This window comes from Schistocerca piceifrons, chromosome 2 (genome assembly GCF_021461385.2).
Source record: "Schistocerca piceifrons isolate TAMUIC-IGC-003096 chromosome 2, iqSchPice1.1, whole genome shotgun sequence".
Taxonomy (NCBI): Eukaryota; Metazoa; Arthropoda; class Insecta; order Orthoptera; family Acrididae; genus Schistocerca; species Schistocerca piceifrons.
In genome coordinates, this window is record NC_060139.1 from 612,726,192 (window position 1) to 612,748,680 (window position 22,489).

Consider the following 22,489-nt stretch of genomic DNA (forward strand, 5'->3'; position numbering starts at 1 on the left):
CCTACCTTTTGATGATAAACAGATTGTTGTCACATCTGCTAGTTTCTGGAAGCTGGGATACATTTCTTGGGCAAAATTCCATGAAGGAGGCAGCAGGAAAGGAGTAGAGGGAATTCAATAAAATGATGCCAGCAAAAGATGAGAAATAAAAACAATTAATATGAGTAGAGACTGGGTAGCTGGCAAATTCACAGCAGCTGCAGCGCAGCTAGGGCTAGGGGGGGGCAAGGACAGTAACAGTAGGAGTTTTAGTTGTGAATTCCTTGTTTCAGTGAGCAACAAGAGGTAGTTGAGAGCAGAAAGGACTGAGGAATATTTTTTACTTGAACAGAGGAAATGGGGAGCGGGGGATAATCCAAATAACGCAAGTCATAAAATTGTTGTTTGTGGTGGGTAATTTAAATGATTTACTTCATTATTGTTGATAGTTATATGGGCAAATATTCATCCGCATGATCAAATGGTTAGTTGTGATGTCCACAGATACTGCTGCACAGAGATTGCAGTTGAACTGCTACTCTCTCATGTCCTTCCGCTCTTTATGAACTCTATCATGTGGCCGCAACATGACTGATGTAGGTATTAGTAGGTGAACACGTGGGATAGGTGTTAAACTTCGATTGTTTACAGAGTTATTACTCAGGGCAAGGTTCGTATATCAGACAGCAATATATCAAAATATTGATGTATTGGAATCAGTTACGTTACGTGATATCTGTCCAGCTAATATATCAGTAACATTAATATTTTGTGGCCATACTCAGATAATATTATAACCATTATCAATTCATAATAGAGAAAACTCATCTCTGCTTTCTTTTTAATATTGTAATACTTACAACATAAGACAGTTAACTACAGTTTTTTTGCTTTTAGCTTTTTAGAGATATTTTGACTGTTGGCAATTGTGCATTTTCATATCCTCATCTCACTCAAAAATACAATGTAAGGTTGGAAAAATGTTTGAAATGTAATTCTTGAAACCTCTTCCATTTCCATTGTTCGTTGACTGTTGTGTGTTTATATTAGTGATATTGAAGTGTGAACAAAAGAAGGGTGGGAGGGGGTGGGGATGGGGGGGGGGGGGGGGGGGGGGGGAGAAATGCCTCTCAAAAAGTGATTTGCACAAGTATTTTACATATAAGTGCATAGTGTAGTAAAAGTGTGAAGTGCAGTTATTGTAAGACATTACTCCAAACTTAGAATCTGTATTGTTATTATTATTATTATTATTATTATCATCAGATTTCTCTATTCATACATAAAAATAATGTATAGCCTGACTTTTAAAACTAGTTTTTTGGCACCGCTATATCACAATCCAATATTTTTCATTTGATTAATTGATGGCCTTGATATTTACTATGGCAGTATTCAATTATATCAAATATCCATATCTATCTTTTGATGACCCATCCCTAACCCAGGGCGCACGGGGTTAAGGGGTGGAAATGGTGTAATTATATACTGCTTTGAGAATAAGGATTTGAGGTAAATTTAAGCAACACATTTCTGATTTAAAGATGCAATGAAATAAAGTTATGGTGGAGAAGACGAGTTGTGCTAAACAAGTATGAGGTAGTACTGTGTCATGAGGAGGGTGCTGAAAGGCATGTTCATGGAATTATCTGGTGAATGGCAGTATATGACATGGAAAATTTTGTTTATGGGTCACACAGAGGAAGATTCTCTTTGTCAATAAAGGCCTTGGCAAAAACTTTGGCTTACTGCGTGGAGACTTCTTATCACTGCATCTGAGGCATCCATTCCGTAAGTATGATGCCTTTTTTATAAGGAAAATGGGACAGCTATTTAACTTGGTTTAATGTAATCAGAGGTTATTTTGAAGCCATTAAACAGGCAGAGATCAAAGAGGAGAAAGCTGGCTTATTAAGATGATGAGGATTATCAAGAGCAATCAATTTGGCAAAAGATGACAAGGTTCTGAAAGAATGAAAGAAAACCTCTTGTTCACTGTGGATCCAAAACTTGGTGATGGATTCAATGAACACTAACCTAATAAATGGTTTAAATAGTGTCCAATGACAGTAAGTCCCTCAGTGAGGGAACTACTGGCACAGGACGTAGCACTCAAAATAACAATAATGGTCTGATTTAATTAATTTACTAAGATTAAATCTGTGAAACTTCATAGTCTATCATATATTACTATTTAGACAATATCATTTGTAAAGAATTACATATATTCATATGATAATTTCATAATTTCTCGACTTTTTTTCTCTGTGCTACTCATGCAGTTATGAAGAGTAGTTGGTACAGCACGAATTACTCCAGTGCACATTTGGAAAAATTTGCACAATTGCTTCAAAATAGAAATAATAATGACTGTGGAACATAAACACAATGTCACAACAAAATCAACTATTGGACAAAGGAGAGAACAGTACATATGCAGAAATTTTCTACGGGTACTTATTCCATTCAGTTGCACACAAAATACCTTTTCTACAAAAGAAACTGTTTTCTCCCATTTTATTGACGGCCTCGGTGGAAGAAAAGATTCTGTGTTTGCCAGTGTACTTTTGACTAAATCTGGACACAATTGTAATATTTTTACAACTAACTCTGATGTAAAAACATTGTCCCAAGGCTGATCCAACCCCTGTAAATAAACGAGAAAACAACGAGAAAATTAGCAAATTACACATTCATAATAAATTCACTATATTTGAGCAAATTCTAAATAAAATCTATCAAGAAGAAAGATTATAACTAATATAAAATAGTGCAGATATTTAATAATGACATACATGTCGCTGGCACATACGATCAGTTTCGTACTTCCAGAAACAGAAACAATCTCAAATTCCAAGAATCTTTGTTAGTATTTTTTTTATGAGAGCTCTTTCTCTTTCAAGTGAAATGTTAAATACAATGTTCTGTTTGTTGCCCCTCAGTTCAGCAAACCTGAGATGCACAATAGACCCCACAGCGTACTGTTTTGAATGTTGCACAGTTACTAGTGTTATTCCAACAACATATATGTGGCTGCCTACTACTAAGAATATCTTTCTTTTAGAATAGTAGTAAATGCCTTGCATTTTTTAAAAAATATTTAAGTTTACTGAAGTAATTTTGTGCACATATGACATGAAGTGACACTTGGTACGAAGACAGACAACTTGCCATTGTACATAGAGTGTGTGTGAGTGTGGGAAAGGGGGGGGGGGGGTGCACACACATTCTGATGAACAATATAAATTCAATAGTTTAGTAACAATATCTATTTTTATAAGTCTGTTTGTCATTCTTGATCTGTTCTCATAATACTGTCATATTCTGCCCACTATTTTCGATTGCCACAGTAAAACAAAATTTCTTCTTCCTGTTCTTGTTCTTCTTCTTCTTTTATTTTCTTCTTCATCTTCAATTTTAACCTCTAACATTTGTGACGTTACCCATCTAGTGCATGGTATATCCTCTTATCTTCTGCATTAACATTTATACTCTTCAGATTTTATGGGTAATGGTGCATCATTAATTTTTTCCCCGTACGCTCATAACACTTCAAATGCTTTATGTTTATAGTTCTCTTATTTTTTCATTTAATCCTGTCTGTTGTCTGTCTTCATACAGCTTTTCATTGCTGTAAGTAGTCTCATTTCTACTACTTTGTTCCTTGTAAGGATTTAGTTTACAGTCGCATATGTAAGCATGAGGACTGGTACTGTCTTATTGGATTTAATTAAACTTATGAAAAGGATAGATTGCTACTTACCATATAGAGGAGACACTGAGTTATAGACAGGTGCAACAAAAAGAGTGCTATACATTTGAGCTTTTGTCCAAAAGGCCTTATTCCAAAACAGAAAACCCACATACATTCACACAAGCACAACTTGCACATTATGGCTGCTGAGGCCATACTGCCAGAGACAGTGAACAACTATGAGTGAATTGCGTTTGTGTGAATGTGTATGTGTTTCCAACTTTAGCGTCACGATCGGCCTCATCTTAATAAAGCCGTCAGGCGTAATAACATGAGACTTGGGGGTGCGTTGATGACAGAAGACATGAGTCACATTTCAGTGGTGTCGGTGGAGTCTATCAGCAGGACGGGTTTCACTAGACATGGCCTGCACCTCAACAGGAATGGAAAGGGGAGGTTGGCAAAGCTTATAGGTGACAGCATAGGTGGGGGTGGTGGGATCACTCATGGGAAAATTCCGGTAGTTGTGGGTGTTAGAGCTGTACCTTTTTTAGATTGAAGTCAGCTGATAGCTATTCCTGCTTAAGGGAAGTCTCTCTAACAAAGAAACCACTTTCGACAAAGCTTAGGTATCCGATTAATGAGGGAATTAGTATATTTCATCAAACTATACAAGGTATTAGAGATAAAGTTAGTGAACTGCTTATAGATGTTGACTCTGAAATTATTAGTATATCTGAACACTCCTTAAATAAGGAGATAATTCAGAGGCTTCCTTTACCAGGATACAGGATGGCTAGCAGCTTTTCTAGGAGCTCTTTGCGGTGTGGGGGAGTAGCCATGTATGTGAAAAACGGTATTCCATTTGAGTTAATTGATGTTTCAAAGTACTGCACTGAAAAGGTGTTTGAATGTTGTGCAGGTGTGGTTACATTTAGTGGAGTTAAACTTCTTACTGTTGTTATTTATAGATCCCCAGACTCCGATTTCGCAACATTTTTCCTAAAGCTTGAGGAAGTTCTTGGTTCACTTTATAGGAAATACAAAAAGTTAGTTATATATGGTGACTTCAATATTAATTGTATAAGTGATTGTGCAAGGAAGAGGATGCTGGTAGACCTCCATAATTCATATAATCTTATGCAAACCGTATTCTTTCCAACGAGAGGGCAAGGGAACAGTAGAACAACCATAGACAATATTTTTGTTCATTCCTCATTACTAGAAGGGCATTCTGTTGGCAAAAAGGTGAATGGCCTTTCAGATCATGATGCACAAATTTTAACTCTAAAAGATTTTTCTGCTGCAACACATGTTAAATATAGTTATCAACTTTTTAGGAAAGCTGATCCAGTTGCTGTAGAGACCTTTGTAAACCTTATCAAGGAACAAGAGTGGCAAGATGTTTATAGTGCTGATACAGTAGACGATAAATATAATGCTTTCCTCAAGACTTTTCTCGTGCTCTTTGAAAGTTACTTTCCATTAGAACGTTTCAAAACAAGGTACTAGCACAAACAGGCAGCCTGGGTGGCTGACTAAAGGGATAAGAATATCTTGTAGGACAAAGTGGCAATTATATCAAAACGTTAGAAACAGTCACAATCTAAATGCAGCAGCCCATTACAAACAGTATTGTAAGGTGCTTAAAAAAGTTATTAGGAAGGCAAAAAGTATGTGGTATGCAGATAGAATAGCTAAGTCTCAGGATAAAATTAAAATCATATGGTCAGTCGTAAAGGAAGTGGCTGCTCTGCAGAGACAGGTCGAGGATATTGAATCAGTGTGTAGTGGGAATGTCCGTGTTACTGATAAGTCACATATATGTACAGTATTTAATAATCACTTTTTGAATATAGCAGGTGAACTAAATAGAAACCTAGTCCCAACAGGGAATCATATAGCGCTCGTAGAAAAAAGGGTTCCGAGACTGTTACCTGAAATGCTCCTCCATGATACTGACAAGAGGGAGATTGAGTTAATAGTTAAATCACTAAAGACCAAGAACTCTCATGGATATGATGGGGTAACTAGCAGAATACTGAAGTATTGTTCTATGTATGTTAGCCCAGTACTTAGCCATATCTGTAACTTTTCCTTTAGGAGTGGTCGGTTTCCTGACCGATTAAACTACTCGGTACTGAAGCCACTTTATAAAAATGGAGACAGGGATAATGTTGACAATTATAGACCTATTTCTATGCCATCGGTGTTTGCTAAAGTTATCGAGAGGGTTGTATATACAAGGTTACTGGAGTATTTAAATTCACATAATTTGCTGTCAAATGTACAGTTTGGTTTTAGAAATGGCTTAACAACTGAAAATGCTATATTCTCTTTTCTCTGGGAGGTTTTGGACGGATTGAATAAAAGACTGCGAACGTTAGGTGTTTGATTTAACGAAGGCTTTGACTGTGTTGAACACAAAATATTACTGCAGAAGCTGGACCATTATGGAGTAAGGGGAGTAACTTACAATTGGTTCGCCTCTTACTTTAAGAACAGAAAGCAGAAGGTAATTCTCCGCAATATTGAGAGTGGTAGCGATGTTCAGTCCCAATGGGGCACTGTTAAGTGGGGCGTTCCCCCAAGGGTCGGTGCTGGGGCCACTGCTGTTCCTTATTTATATAAATGATACGCCTTCTACTACTACAGGCGATTCAAAAATATTTCTGTTTGCTGATGACACCAGCTTGGTAGTGAAGGATCTTGTGTGTAATATTGAAACATTATCAAATAATGTAGTTCATGAAATAAGTTTGTGGATTGCGGGAAATAATTTGATGCTAAATCACAGTAAGACTCAGTTTTTACAGTTTCTAACTCACAATTCAACAAGAACCGATATTTTGATCAGACAGAATGGGTATATTATAAGTGAGACGGATCAGTTCAAGTTCCTAGGCATTCGGACAGATAGTAAGCTGTTGTGGAAAGCCCATGTTCAGGATCTTGTTCAGAAACTAAATGCTGCTTTATTTACCATTAGAACAGTATCTGAAGTAAGTGGCAGTTCAACACGAAAAGTAGTCTATGTCACATATTTTCATACGCTTATGTCATATGGTATTATTTTTTGGGGTAATTCTTCCATTTCAAAAAGGGTATTTTTGGCTCAAAAACGTGCTGTTAGAGCTATTTGTGGTGTAAGTTCGAGAACCTTTTGTCGACCTCTATTCAATAGTCTGGGAATTCTGACATTGCCCTCACAGTATATATTTTCTTTAACGTCGTTTGTTGTTAGCAATATTAGCTTATTACCAAGAGTTAGCAGCTCTCACTCAGTTAATACTAGGCAGAAATCAAATCTGCATGTGGAATGCACTTCCTTGACTCTTGTGCAGAAAGGAGTGCAGTATTCTGCTGCATCCATTTTCAATAAGCTACCACAAGAACTCAAAAATCTTAGCAGTAGCCCAAACACTTTTAAGTCTAAACTGAAGAGTTTCCTCATGGCTCACTCCATCTATTCTTGTTACATTGTTGATTTTCTTTATTTAAACTTACGAATTGTCGCCTGAATATGTTTCTTATATTTCATTTTATCTGTTTCCACTATCATGTTATAATTTCATGTATTGACTCGTTCCATGACCATGGAGACTTCTCCTTAATGCAGTCCCACAGAACAATAAATAAATAAATAAATAAAAGAAGGTCTCTTGGCCAAAAGCTCAAATGTATAGCACTCATTTGTTGTGCCTGTCTGCAACTCAACATCTGTTCTATATGGTAAGCAGCAATCTATCCCTTTCATAATACTGCCATTACTTCAACATGGATTTTCCACTGTTACAAAATTCCATTAATCTTACATTATATGTTTTATTTCCTTATTGTTTGGTAATGATTCTACATATGTTTTTTCCATCGACATTATGGGTGTACTCATACTTTCTACTCATTGTATTATTTCATTATTAATTATAATCCTTGATCATTATTGATCTTCTCTGATAAAAGTCATTTACTTAAACTTCCTTTGAAGAAATTTTCAGATTTTATTTATCACATATTTACAGTTTTTTCCATTTAAAGTTCCTGTCAAGGTAAGAACAGTTAATTTAAACAAACAGTTTCATGAGGAATGGAACATATATTTGATGATCAAAGTAAGTACAATTTTGAGTTACGGTTCATATAGGTTATACATGACCAATTATCAAACAGTTTGCACATTATGCATAAAGAATTGACATAAAAATGATCAGCAACATGAGAGTAATTTATTGAAACAATTATTTATTGCAAACAATAAGAATGATTTACAAACTTAATTTAATGTTTGTGATATCCCAACAATGACTAACACACTTTCCAGTTCTTTCCACAAAACTGGTTCCCTCTGGCTGTAATGTTGGACAAAATTTGTGCCTTGTGTTTACTATTTCAATGTAGACTTTGCCTTCGATCTATGTACGATACACCCAGAAACTATGATCTATGAAATCAGAAAATATTAGATTTGTATGACATGTAGCAAACACAGACATACTGTAAAAATATGACTCAACAATGGAAAATCCAGGATGAAATGCAACAATATTATGAAGAGGATAGTTGCAACTCACCATATAGCAGAGATGCTTAGTCGCTGATAGGCACAACAAAAAGACTGTCAGAAAGCGAGCTTTCGGCCAACAAGGCCTACATGGAGATAGACAACATATGCACATACACTCACACAAATGCAACTCACACACACGATGGCAGTCTCAGGCTGTTGAGGCCACACTGCAAGCAGCAACACATGATGGGAGAAGCAAGTGGCCAGCGAAGATAAGGAGGAGGCTGGGGTGGGGAGGGGAGGAGGAGGGTACAGCAGAGTATGGGTGGGGAATGGTAAAATGCTGCTTCTGGGAGCATACAGGAACGAGGTGGAGAGAGTTATGGCAGCTAGGTGCAGTCAGGAGGTTGGACGGAGGGTAGGGTTAGCAGAAAAAGAGGGAAGTAAAAAGACTGTGGGTTTGATGGTGGAATAGAAGGCTGTGTGGTGCTGGAATGGAAACGGGAGGATCTACAAGGGTAGGGACTAAGGAAGGTTGAGGCTGGGAGGTTACAGGAAATAGGATATATTGCAGGGAGAGTTCCCATCTGCACAATTAAGAAAATATGGTGTTAATGGGAAGGATCCAGATGGCAGAGGCTGTGAAGCAGTCATTGAAATGAAGAATGTCATATTGGATGGTGGGCCCAGTAATGGGGTGGTCAAGCTGTTTCTTGGCCACAGTGTCGATGGCCATTCATGTGGAAAGACAGCGTATTGGTTGCTGTGCCCACGTAGAACGCAGCACAGTGGTTGCAGCTTAGCTTGTATATCATATGACTCATTTTGCACGTAGCCCTGCCTTTCATGGAATAGTTGATGCTTATGACTGGATTGGAGCAGTTGGTGGTGGTAGGATGTAGTTCTATTAAAGGGCTATGAGTCATGCAGCACGAGGTTGGGAGCAAGAGTGGTGTAGGGTGGATGAGGATACTGTGTAGGTTTGATGGGTGATGGAATACCACTGTGGGAGGAGTGGAAAGGATAGTAGGCATGACATTCCTCATTTCAAGGCACGGCGACAGGTAGTCGAAACCCTGGCAGAGAATGTGATTCAGTAGTTCCAGTCCTGGGTGTTCCTGACTCACAAGGGAAATGCTCCACTTTGGCCAGATGGTGGGTTGGTGGGTGACTGGAGATCTGGCATGTGAGATCTGTTTTTGCACAAGGTTGGGAGGATAATTAAGGGCTGTGAAGCCCTCAGTGAGACCCTCGGTATCTTTGGAAAGGAACTGCTCATCAATACAGATGTGATGGCCGTGAGTGACTAGGCTGTATGAAATGGACTTCTTGGTATGGAATGGGTGGCAGCTGTCAAAGTGTGGTATTCCTTGTGGTTTGCAGGTTTGATATGGATGATAGGTACTGATATAGCCATCTTTGAGGTGGATGTCAACATTGAGGAAGGTGGCTTGTTGGGTTGAGTAGGACCAAGTGAAGCAAATGAGGGAGGAGGTGTTGAGGTTCTGGAGAAATGTGGATAGCTTGTCCTCACCCCCAATGCAGATAATGAAACAAGTGAAGGGTTTGGGATTCTGGATGTTTAAGTAGGATTCCTCTATATGGCACACGAACAAGTTGGCACAGGTTGTTGCCATGTGAGTGCCCATAGCCATTCCCCAGATTTGTTTGAAGGTAATGTCCTCGAAGGAGAAGTAATTGTAGGTGAGAATATAGTTGGTCATGGAAACTAGGAAGGAGATTGCAGGTAATGGGCTGCAGGTATTGGTCTATGAGAGGTGAGATTCTCTCAGTTGGGGCAGAGTCACCGGTCACAATGGGGCCTCCTGGGTGGTTTGCTTCATGGACTTCAGGAAGCATGTAGAAGGTAGGAGTGCGGGGAATGGTATAGGTGAGGAGAGAAATGGACTCTGGGAAGAGGTTCTGGGATGGGCCTAAGGATTTGAGGAGAGACTGAGGATTCTGCTGGATGTCTGGAATGGGGTCACTGTGTCAGGGTTCATATGTGGATGAATCTAACAGCTGGCAAAGTCCTTCCATCGAGTAATCCTTGTGGTTCAAAATGGTAGCGGTGGGGCCTTTGTCAGCAGGTATGATTATAAGGTCAGGATCAGTTTTTAGGTAGTGGATTGCAATTCTTTTTGCAGATGTAAGGTTAGTTTGCATGTTGAGGGATTTTGGGAATGATGGCGAGGCAATGTTCAAGGTTAAGAAGTTCTGGAAAGTTAGCAAGGGGTGATTTGAGGGCAGCGAGGATGGGTCACGGTTGGATGGAGGAGTTAACTGAGGCAGGCAGAGTTCAAAATTGGTCTTTGGCCGAGTCTGATTGGTAGGGTTGGTGGCAAAAAAGTGTTTTCACTCTATGGACCGGCAGGAGGAGAGAAGGTCTTTCACAAGTCCTGCATGACTGAATTTGGGACTAGTGCAAAAGATGAGGTTTTTGGAAAAGGCTGATATTTCTGCAAGGCTAAGCCTTTTGGAGGAAAGGTTCATGGCTGTGTTTCAGATCTGTTTAGGTTCTGGATTCTGTGTGGTGGTGGGAGGGAGTTTTTGAGGGTGAAGTAAATATATAAGGTCTGTGAGGCAGGGTTTGTAAGCCATGATGGGATGTGGGAGAGGTCTGGAGGTTGTTGCAGAGGTGGTGGATTGTGGTAGTCCAAGATGGGAGAAGGAAGTGAACAGGCTGAGGAGTTTTTTGTGGTGGTGGTGTGCATGTTGCTCTATTTCATGGAGGGCAAGGATTTCAGTGTGTGACACGGGATCCAGGAATTTGGGATTGCATGGCAGGAGAATTTTATGGATGGAGAGGAGATACTGAAAGGTGGTTTGAGCCTGACTGATATGGCTTTGCAGGCCTATGTTGTTGAGGGTTAAGGACTAACAGAATCTGAACACATGGATATCACTGTCCAAGGAAGGGTGGCAGCTGGAGATGGATAATTTGGTGGTAAGGCCACTTGCAGGGATTTCATGAGCCAAGCAACAATGCAGGAACAGTATGTGGAACTGGGTTCTGACTAGGGATAAGGAAACTTTTTTTTATTGATGCAGATGGAAGGAGCGAGGACCTACAGTGGAGGATAAAAAGGCGTAAAAATATGTCAATAACATACAAGTACATCCAAATCAAATTTGCAGGAATACACCCAAACACGTGGGAAACATCACAAAAATGATGAAATGGATGAAGTAGGGAGAAACAAACAGAAATATGAGGGAGTAGGCCGATAGTGAAGGCAAAAACCAACCGAAATTGGGGTGAAGACACAATGAGATTAATGAAAAATTAAATAAAAGAGTGGAATGAGGGTTACGAATGGATAAGTGTGAAGAAGGGGGACAGCAAGTATGACCTGATTAGGTGAAGTTAGTATGTGCTAACTGGCACAGAAAGAAGGAGTGGGGGTGGAGAGGGGTTGGTAGGATGAGATACAATTCATGTGGCACAGGAAGATAAGGGAAATCAATTTGAAGGTATCGGATTAATGATATCAGCAGGAGTAATGTGGGACATGAGATGCTGCATCAACAATCATCGTGGTCTTGTAGCTTCTGTTGTGCGTGGCCGAGATGGTTCATACAGTGTGTCTCGTAAATAGAGTGTGTAGTATACGCCTGTGAGGCGACAAGAGAAACACAGGAAAGAAGAGAAAGAAGAACGAATACTCAGAATAGTAATGCATTAGAAAATAGTAATAAAGGATAACAGTACTGGGTTACAGAATGGAAGAAAAGCCATCAAGCACAATTCAACCATGGAAAATCCAGGACGAAATGTAACAATATTATAAAAAGGATAGCTGCAACTCACTATATAGCAGATATGCTGAGTCTCAGATAGGCACAACAAAAAGACTGTCTGAAAATGAGCTTTTGGCCAACAAAGCCTAGCCTACGTCAGAGATAGACAACGAACACACACACGTACTCACACACACACACACACACACACACACACACACACACACACACACACACACACACACACACAACTGCAGTCTTTGGCTGCTGAGGCCATTCTGCAAGCAGCAGCACATGGTGGGAGAAGCAAAAGAGTGGTGAGGGTGAGGAGGAGGCTGGGGTGGGGAGGGACAAGGATAGTAGGGTAGGGGTGGGGGTGGTAAAGTGCTGCTAGTGGGAGCATACAGGGACGAGTTGGAAAGAGTGTAGGACAGCTAGGTGTAGTCAGGAGGTCAGACAGTGGGCAGGGGAAGGGGTGCTAGCAGAAAAGGAGACAAGTAACAAGACTGTGAGTGCGTTGATGGAATAGAGGGCTGTGTAGAGCTGGAATGGGAACAGGGCAGGAGTTAAAATGGTACGGACAATGACTAAAGAAGGTTGAGGCCAGGAGGGTTATGGGTACATAGGATATATCCACAGGGAGAGTTTCCACCTGCACAATTCAGAAAATCTGGTGTTGGTAGGAAGGGTCCAGAGGGAACAGGTGATGAAGCAGTCACTGAAATGAAGACCTTCATGTTGGGTGGCATGCACAGCAATGAGGTGGTCCAGGTTGTTCTTGGCCAGCACAGTGGTTGCAGCTTAGCTTGTAGATCATATGACTTGTTTCACAGGTAGCCCTGCCTTTGATGAAATATGTGATGCTTGTGACTGTACTGAAGTAGGTGATGGCGGGAGGATGTATGGGATAGGTCTCACATCTAACTCTATCACAGGAAGATGAGCCATGAGGCATGGGATTGGGAGCAGGAGTTGTGTAGGGATGGGAGAGGATACTGTGTAGGTTCAATGGGCGGCAGAATACTGCTGTGGGACAGGTGAGAACAGGGGCGCCAACTTATAAAAAATATTGGAGGGGGGGGGGGGGGCATACTGGGGGTCTTGCCCTGGGAAATCTTCTAAATTTTAGATGAGTTTTAAAGTTTTTTTAAAGCATTTTAGAGTCATATGATCAACATTAAAACCCCGAAAACTGGACTCTCGATAAATCGACACTCCGGGAAACTCAAAAAGCCTGACACATTTTTTGGCTTTGAAAAAACATAAAAACACACGGTATTTTCGTAAAAAAGCTAATTTAATTTACAGTAATAATTATGCTTATAGACTATTACAGAGCAGCGAATATATAGCTCTGAAGAGACTGAAATTATATTTAAATAAATCCTAAACTATCATTAAAAGAATAAAACTTAAAATATTGCTGTCACACTTTGATTAATAAATGAAATAGCTAATTTAAGCTTACTTTGAGTACTGCAATTTTGTCATATGATGATGTGGTTGGAGACCGTGGCTGTCATTTGAAGACAAATGTTGGTGTTGAGACAGCAACCAGCCACAAACTTATTTTCAATTTCTTTATTCAAAGGGTACTGTTACCGGTTTCGAATTGTTATGATTCATCTTCAGACGCTTTACATTCTTTCATTACAACATATGGTGCATTTTTTCACAGATTAATTATCGTGAAATGTCAGTTTGGAGTGTTTGTTTTCATTGCATTTGTCCAACAGATGTGAATAAATTTCCACTGCATTCTTATCATTGCACACGTAAATTTTTCTCACTGAACACTTTAGATTTGTCACACTTTGATTAATAAATGAAATAGCTAATTTAAGCTTACTTTGAGTACTGCAATTTTGTCATATGATGACGTGTTTGGAGACCATGGCTGTCATTTGAAGACAAATGTTGGTGTTGAGACAGCAACCAGCCACAAAGATTTCTAACATGCACCACATGTTTTGATATATACAAAGTGCTGATACGTTGAATAAGGTTTAGGGTTCATTAAATAAAAACAGTATCTCAAAGTTAATGCTTTAATACAGTTAATAAAGTTCGTACAGTATGCCTAATACTTTCAGTCAAAAAGTATGTAAAAAGTGGGTTTTAATTGGGTCTTACACCCTAAAAATATTTAAGTATTTGAAATTAACTAATATAGTACTATAGTAATACAGTACTAAAAAAAAGCACTCTGTCTTCAGGCCACGAGTGACCTACCGGGACCATCCGACCGCCGTGTCATCCTCTGTGGAAGATGCAGATAGGAGAGGCGTGGGGTCAGCACATCGCTCTCCCGGTCGTAAGATGGTACTCTTGACCAAAGCCACTACTATTCGGTTGAGTAGCTCCTCAATTGGCATCATGAGGCTGAGTGCTCCCTGAAAATGGCAACAGCGCATGGCGTCCCGGATGGTCACCCCTCCAAGTGCTGACCATGCCCGACAGCGCTTAACTTCGGTGATCTCACGGGAACAGGTGTATCCACTGCGGCAAGGCCGTTGCCCAATACAGTACTAAACTAGTACTAATATTTCGAAACTGAAAATTTAACATTATGTGCGTATTTAATTCACTATTTTATAAAGTTTTTTAACATTACTCTAAATGCCATTATTAGGGTTAGAGTGTCTTTAGAAAGGTGCAAATGTTGACCGTCTGACTGGATTACTGAATATGACGTCATTGCTTACTGGTCGGATATCCAACCGTCTGACTGGATTACTGAATATGAAGTCTTTGCTTAGTGGTCGGATATCCAATTCATCCATCCAATACATCTCAGTGGGCATGAAGAACAGACGAGTTGTTCAATCGCTTCTGTCACATTGTTGATCAGAGATATGACTTCAGACGTCTAAGGGTGCTAAATGACCATTCTGCTGTTGCTGTCACAATTGGAACTACTTGGAGAAGCTTAATGCACTTCACTACTTCACATAACATTTCTCCAACTGCAGGCTCTTGTGTAACGTACTTTCTTACATCGATGTTTTTTATAAGACTACTCTCTTTTATTAGCAATATCGGCTAACATATTCAAGTGTAAGCGCAGTCTCTCAAAGTCTAGGTCTTTTCAGAACAACTCAGTTGATTTTTCCAAATTTGTTTCACCTCTGTTTACTAAAAACAAGCACTCTTGTTCAGCTGCAATGACCTGTGTGAGTCCAGCTGAAACAAACCACTCAGTAATGCAAGATTGCACCATTTCACAACCTTCAATGTAAATAGCTTTGCAGTATTCCTTTGGGGTTTTGAAAGTGTATGGTGAGCTGGCTTCGTTGTCTCCATACTTCTTTGGTATACTTCGATTCCGAGGAAGCGAAAGATCATCAACTTGTGAAGGTTTTTCTTTAAAATTCCCAAAAGTGTTCAAAACTATCACACCTTCCACTCAATATACAAATCAAGCCCTCATATATTTTTTTCCTGATCAGCACCACTTAAAAAAAGTCCCATCTTTTTGTTGGATTCCCTTACGGTGTTTATTAAGTCCTTGGGTAAAGCCGTAATATCCCTCATAAAAGTGAGATGGCGGAGACTGTCTAAAAGTGGCAAGTTTAAACTGTGAGCAGTACAGTGCACATATTGTGCCTTTGGTTGTATATCCAAAACTAACTTTTTTAGTCCTTTGAACTTACCTCTCTTATTCGAGGCACCATCATAGCACTGTCCATTGACAAATCAAGACGAGCAAAAACGTCTTTTAAAACACTAAACAGAGTGTGTGATTCAGTGTTGGGGGTCTCATATAAGCCATTAAAGTCTTCGTTTATGATTAAGGAATCATCAACAGTACAAATAAAAAATGACACTTGTTCGCGAATCGAAGAATCACTCGTTTCGTCAACCATAATAGAAAAATGTTCAGTCTTCTTGATGGAAGCCAATACCTTTCTCAACACAGACTTTCCTAGTGGTTCAATGATCTCGTTCTGAATATTGTGGGACATCCACTTATACTCTGAATGTCCTAACCAATTTTTAAACTCAGGTATGTCATTCTTTTGGAGTTCCAACAATTGAAAAAATTTGAGTTTACATCTTCGTGCCCTCTAATTGCTAGTCGTTGTTGGCATAGAAATCGCACAGCAGTAAAAATTTTCTCAAGAGCTAAATGGCCTTTCTTCATATCACTATCTAACCGTTCATTCAATTGGGAGGCCATGCTTCAATTAGTGACAGAAGTTAGTTTCAGAACACCTTCTTTGTGCGTAAACGTATTTTCATGACAGCCTTTTTCCAGTTAGAAAACCCTACAGAAGTAAATGCATCTTCTTTTTTTGAAGAAAATATTGTCGAGGTTTGGGCTGTGAACTGTTCTCGCCTGAAGACGACAAAGCAACTGATGACACAATAATTGTTGGAGGTTGACTTACAGTATCATCAACTTCCAAGGGTGCCTTTTTGGTAACAAATTTATCAAATGGTTCAAATGGCTCCAAGCACTATGGGACTTAACATCTGAAGTCATCATTCCCCTAGACTTAGAACTACTTAAACCTAACTAACCTAAGGGCATCATACACATCCATGCCCAAGGCAGGATTCGAACCTGCGACCATAGCAGCAGCGCGATTCCGGACTGAAGCGCCTAGAACCGCTCGGCCACAGCGGCCTGTAACAAATTTATCCATTGCAAAACTTAATTCACAATATACTAATGTAAACGAATAAAATGTAGTCATATAAAATAGACCACTACACACTAAAGTTGGAACACTAAACACGTCTGCAGCATACACTGAACGAAACTATCCTCAATGAATGACTGCGACAGCAGGGTGGGCTTTATACAGCCATGGCGTCATAATGTCTCGAAGTGTCAGGCGACGCAAGGTGGAGGGATCCAGGTGCTTCTGCTCCAGTCCTTTTGGTGTCGCCATGGCCGCAATGTTGGCCTGCCAGTGCCAGACTTTACCCGAAGGTTCCCGCACCGTGACAAATTCTAAGTCTGCCCGCAGCACCGTAACACTATCATGATTCACACCACTCGTTTTCTGTTAACCTGCTTACTACCATAGTAATTATTTGTTTTAACTCATTACTGAATGTATTTTAAAAGGTAACTATCGTCAAACACGGAAAATAAAAAATTCCAACATAATTTGGTAATTTTAGAAAGCATAAAGCTCCGCCCCCCCCCCCCCCCAAATGAATTTTTGAAGGGGCTCGGGCCGCCTCAGGCCCCATGGAGTCAGCACCTGTAGGTGAGAAGGATAGTGGGTAGGATATTCCTAATTTCGGGGCACAGCAAGAGGTGGTTGAAACCTTTGCAAAGAATGTGATTCAGTTGCTCCAGTCCTGGGTAGTACTGTGTCACAAGGGGAATGCTCCTCTGTGGCTGGACAGAGGAACTTTGGTGGTAGTGGATGACTGGAGATACAAGGCACACAAGATTTGTTTTTGTACAAGGTTGGGAGGGCAATTACAGACTGCGAACACTTCATTGAGACCGTTGGTATATTTCAAGAGGGACTGCTCATCACTACAGATGCGACGGCCACAGGTGGCTGCCTGTGTCCTATCCACATTTCTCTAGAACCTGAACACCTTCTCCCCCATTTACTTCAACTGGCCTTACTCAACCCAAAAAGCAATCCTCCTTGATGTTGACCTCCACCTCAAAGATGGTTACATCAGTACCTCCATCCATATCAAACCTACCAAACACCAGGAATGCCTCCACTTCAGCAGCTGTCACCCATTCTATACAAGTCCCTTCTATACAGCCTAGCCACCCACGGCACTGGTAAGGTCTTATGGGACCAAACTGCTGAGGTCATCGGTCCAGTCACCTGCGGCCGTTGCCTCTGTAGTGAAGAGCAATCCCTCTCAAAAAATACCAAGTGTCTCAGTGAGGCCTTCACAGAATGTAGTTACACTCACAACATTGTACAAAAACAGATCTCCTGTATCTTATCTCTCCAGACACCCACCACCTACATAAGTCCCACTGTCCATCCACAAAGGAGCATTCCCCTCAAGACATAGTACCACCCAGGACTGGAGCAACTGAATCACATTCTCAGCCAGGGTTTTGACTACCTACCCCAGAGCCCTAAAATGAAAAATGTCCTACTCACTATCATTCCTACCCCTCCTACAGCAATATTCCACAGCCCACCGAACCTGCACAATATCCTTGTCCATCCCTACACAACTCCTGCTCCCAACCCATTGCCTCAGGATTCATCTCACTGTAATAGTCCCATGCATCCACCCACCACCACTGCCACCTACTCAAGTCCAGTCACAAGCATCACATATCCCACCAAAGGCAGGGCTACCTGTGAAACCAGTGTGGTCTACAAGCTAAGCTACAACCACTGAGCTGTATTCTATGTGGATGTGACAACCAACAAGCCATTTGTCCACAAAAACGAGCACCTACGAACTATGGTCAAAAAACAGCGGGACCATCCCAATGCTGAGCAAGCCTCCCAACACGATGTTCTTCATTACAATGACTGCTTCATCATCTATGCCATCTGGATCCTTCCCATCAACACCAGACTTTCTGAATTGCATAGGTGGGAACTCTCCCTGCAATACATCCTGCGTTCCCATAACCCCTCTGGCCTACGATAATTATTATCCCTACCCTTCTAATGCCTGCCCTGTTCCCATTGCAGCACTACACAGTCCTCCATTCCACAAATGCAACCTCAGTCTTTAGTTCTCTCCTTTCCTGCAAACTGCAAACCACCAACCCCCTCCCCCCCCCACTGTCTAACCACCTGACTGCACCTAGCTGCCATACCTCTCTCCACTCTCCACCTTGTCCCTGTATGCTCCCAGAAGCAGCACTTTACCTTTCCCCATCCATACTCAGCTGTACCTCCCCCTCCCCACCCCAGCCACCTTCTTATCTCTGCTATCCACTTGCTTCTCCTGTCATGTGCTGCTGCTTGCAGTGTGGCCTCAACAGCCTGAGACTGTCATCGTGTGTGTGAGTTGCATTTGCATTAGTGTGTGTGCGTATGTTGTCTATTTCCAATGTAGGCTTTGTTGGCCAAAGCTCACTTTCTGACAATCTTTTGTTGTTCCTATCTGAGACTCAGCATCTCCGCAATATGGTAAGTAGCAAATATCCTTTTTTATAATATAGAAATATGACTGGTCTTTTAGGCAAATGCACTCATTCAATATGGTTTCTTTTTTAGGGTGTCTCTACATCCAAGCCCAGTAAGACAATCTGGTAAAATAATAGGCGCAATTAACCAACTGTTGATAATATCAAACCACAAATTTCCAAAAAAATAATATTTGAAATAGGTCTCTTAATTTGTATGCCAACATCTGTCAAGCAACCGCTGTGTGTTATATGCAAATCTAATGCTGTCATGCTACTTCCTTCATTGGACTGTAAGAAAGAAATTACTCAGTGATTAGCAATTACATGCAGATAAAATTGCACCTGCTGAGGTTCATATGCTGATATGATGAAAATGATGCAAGTCAGGTCAGTCATCTTTTGTACATGCGGCACTGATATTTCTTGGACAGTTTGTTAAAAGTACTCTGTAGCTATGAAACCACCTACAATGTCTTTCACAAGTAACAACCTATGGTCATATAGCCTGTTGATTTATTTTGCATGTATAGAGATGTGGTGCAATCAAATGTTCAAATGTGTGTGAGTTCTTAAGGGACCAAACTGCGGAGGTCATTGGTCTCTAGATTTACACACAACTTAAACTAACTTAAACTAACCTATGCTAAAAACAACCCACACACCCATGTCCGAGGGACGACTCGAACCTCCAGTGTGAGGGGCCGCGCAGTCAGTGACATGGCGCCTCTAACTGCGCGGCCACTCCGCACACCGTGGTGAAATCTTTTAACTATTAATATTATTAGTCAATCGGCTTTAAATTGCAGTGCTATTTGATTTAGGCATATCAAAAAAGGAGTACATGCGAACTGCGAACTGTATCAAAATGAAAGCCATGTATAATACCTACACCAAGTGACCAGATGGGGAATTGGAAACCTTCTCAACCCAAACAAGAATCTTATTTGTTAAATACAGTACTGCTTCATGTGGCTGGTCATGTCAGGGGGCAATTTAAGTTATAAAATGACAATACTGTAGCTACAATCAAATTTATCAACTAAACAAACAAAGAATAAGGTTATTCTGTACCTATATTGCAACTAAAAGTCAGTCTTTCAACAGCAACAATACAACACAGTAGATTACATACTTTACGAACAAAAATTAAATGCGCTACCTGTAGAACACCATACAGCACTGGATTTTGTTTATTACCAGATGTACCTAAGGTTTTATCTATGAATGCAATTCCATGCTTCCGAGAAGTGCACAGTACAATCAGGAACTCGTGCACTGATTCACACACCACAGATTTGCCTTCCTGTTCGTCTGTCTGTAAATCATAAAGGATAAACTGTACAAACAACAACAAAAACGGAAAACATTCACTAGCATTTAAGAAAAACTCACAAGGATGGTACATGAAACATACCACAGTTTCTAACAATGGAAAAACCAGGATGGAATAATGCAATATCATGAAATGGATAGATTACTGCTCACCATATTGGAGATCCTGAAATGCAGATGGGCACAGCAAAAAACAGTAAAACAAGTAAGCCTACAGCCAAAAAGGCCTTCATCAGAATTAGACCACACACACACACACACACACACACACACACACACACACACACAAATGCAACTCACACAGACATGTCCACAGTCTCTGGCCTTGGCAGCCAGAGAGACTGTAGGCCTGTGTGTTTGAGTTGTATTTGCATGTGTGTGTGTGTGTGTGTGTGTGTGTGTGTGTGTGTGTGTGTGCACGCGCGTGGGTGTGTGTGCGACCGCGAGCACAAGTGTGTTTTATCTAATTCTGATGAAGGACTTTTTGGTCGAAACCTTACTTGTTTGACAGTCTTTTTGTTGTGCCTGTCTGTGACTCAGCATCTCTGCTATATGGTGAATAGTAATCTATCCTTATAATAATACTGCACTATAAAACACAATTTCTGCAAGTTGTATCAAGGATGTTGGGTAATATGTATATCTAGTTATGTTCTATATTTGCCTTCGGTAAATTGTGTGTGTATGTGTGTGTGTGTGTGTGTGTGTGAGTGAGGGTGGTGACCAACTAAAACAGCAGTGACTTTCCCTCTGAATACCCTAAAGGGCTTTCTAATTTGCCAGACTTGGACTGTTACACAAACGGATATGCTAGCAGATGACAAGAGCTTGGTGGTGGCAGTGGTTATTGTGGTATTTTTGTTTTGCAGACACAAAATCGTTGAAACCATTAGTGGCCATATAATTGTAGCTCATGGATTGCCTCAGCGTATACCTTTTGTGCAATGTCTTCTATCTAAAAAATTTTATCATCATTTTGACACTACAATGAAAATGGAAGATTACTACACGCCATACAGAAGAAATGTTGAGTCACAGACAGACACAATAAAAAGACTTTGATATATGTTGAGCTATTGGCCAAAAGGCCTTTTTCTGCAGTAGACAACCATGCACTTTCAAACAAGCGCAATTCACACACAAACACGACCACTGTCTCTAGCTAACAAGTTGCGCTTGTCTGAATGTGCATGTGTTGCTTATTGCAGAAAAAGGCCTTTCGGCCAAAAGCTCAACATATATGGCAGTCTTTTTACTGTGTCTGTCTGCGGCTCAACATCTCTTCTTTATGGTGAGCAGCATGATTTTTAACTATTTATAATCTTTAAGGTTACTGGTTACTTTTTTATGAGGAAACACAAGCTCACAGGAAAGACAAATTTTAGGATTACACATATAACATTAAATAGATTTACCCTTTGACTGCTGTAGACGCACTGCATAATTATTGTGTAATGCTTAATGAGAAAAACACTGTGTTAGGGAACGCAAATGAAAGATTTGAAATTGTTTGGAGAATTCTGGGGAAGAAGAATGCACTTGGCACGCTAACAGCATACAAGACATTAGTGTAACCTATTAAAGAGTGCACCCCCATGCAAGTGTAAGTGTTTGCACATGGGCACATGGACACATGCGTCCACCCCCCCCTCCCACATACACACACACACACACACACACACACACACACACACACACACACAGAGAGAGAGAGAGAGAGAGAGAGAGAGAGAGAGAGCGGGGGGGGAGGGGGGGCGGGGAGAAAGTAATACTAACAAATGTAGTACTTTCAGAAATAAAGTAAACAAAGTCAGAAAGTCAAATATGAACATTTCAGTTCCTCTTCGTAGGGAGAGGTGTCAAACAATAAGTGATAATGGTGGACAAATAACAATGGAAAGTAGTGAGTTGGTCTAAAGTTCATGATTCACCAGGTAACCGAATCACAACTTTGAAATTGTAAACTCGATATGAAAGTCAAAAGTGTAAGTTAGAAATGGAGTAGAAAGGAATACGGTTGAACTAATCATGGTGCTTACTAACTGACATTCTATATGCATCTATCCTCAGGGGACCATACCCCAAGTTTCACAAGTCATAGTAGAGGCACAGTGCATCCAAGAAAGCTTTTGGGAATATTTGAACC

General features: G+C 40.4%; 1 protein-coding gene and 1 pseudogene across 1 annotated transcript in view; both read right to left on the reverse strand.

Annotated features, from left to right (window-relative positions):
• The window catches only part of LOC124775505 (nucleolar pre-ribosomal-associated protein 1), a 177,585-nt gene that overhangs the window by 98,334 nt on the left and 56,762 nt on the right, over positions 1 to 22,489 (reverse strand). Inside the window, exons 6-7 of the mRNA XM_047250338.1 lie at positions 20,171 to 20,326; positions 2,465 to 2,626 (exon numbers count right to left, since the gene is read on the reverse strand). Of these exons, the coding sequence (XP_047106294.1) occupies positions 2,465 to 2,626; positions 20,171 to 20,326 (318 nt within the window). The remainder of the gene's footprint in view (positions 1 to 2,464; positions 2,627 to 20,170; positions 20,327 to 22,489) is intronic.
• Positions 14,322 to 14,439, reverse strand: LOC124778533 (annotated as a pseudogene).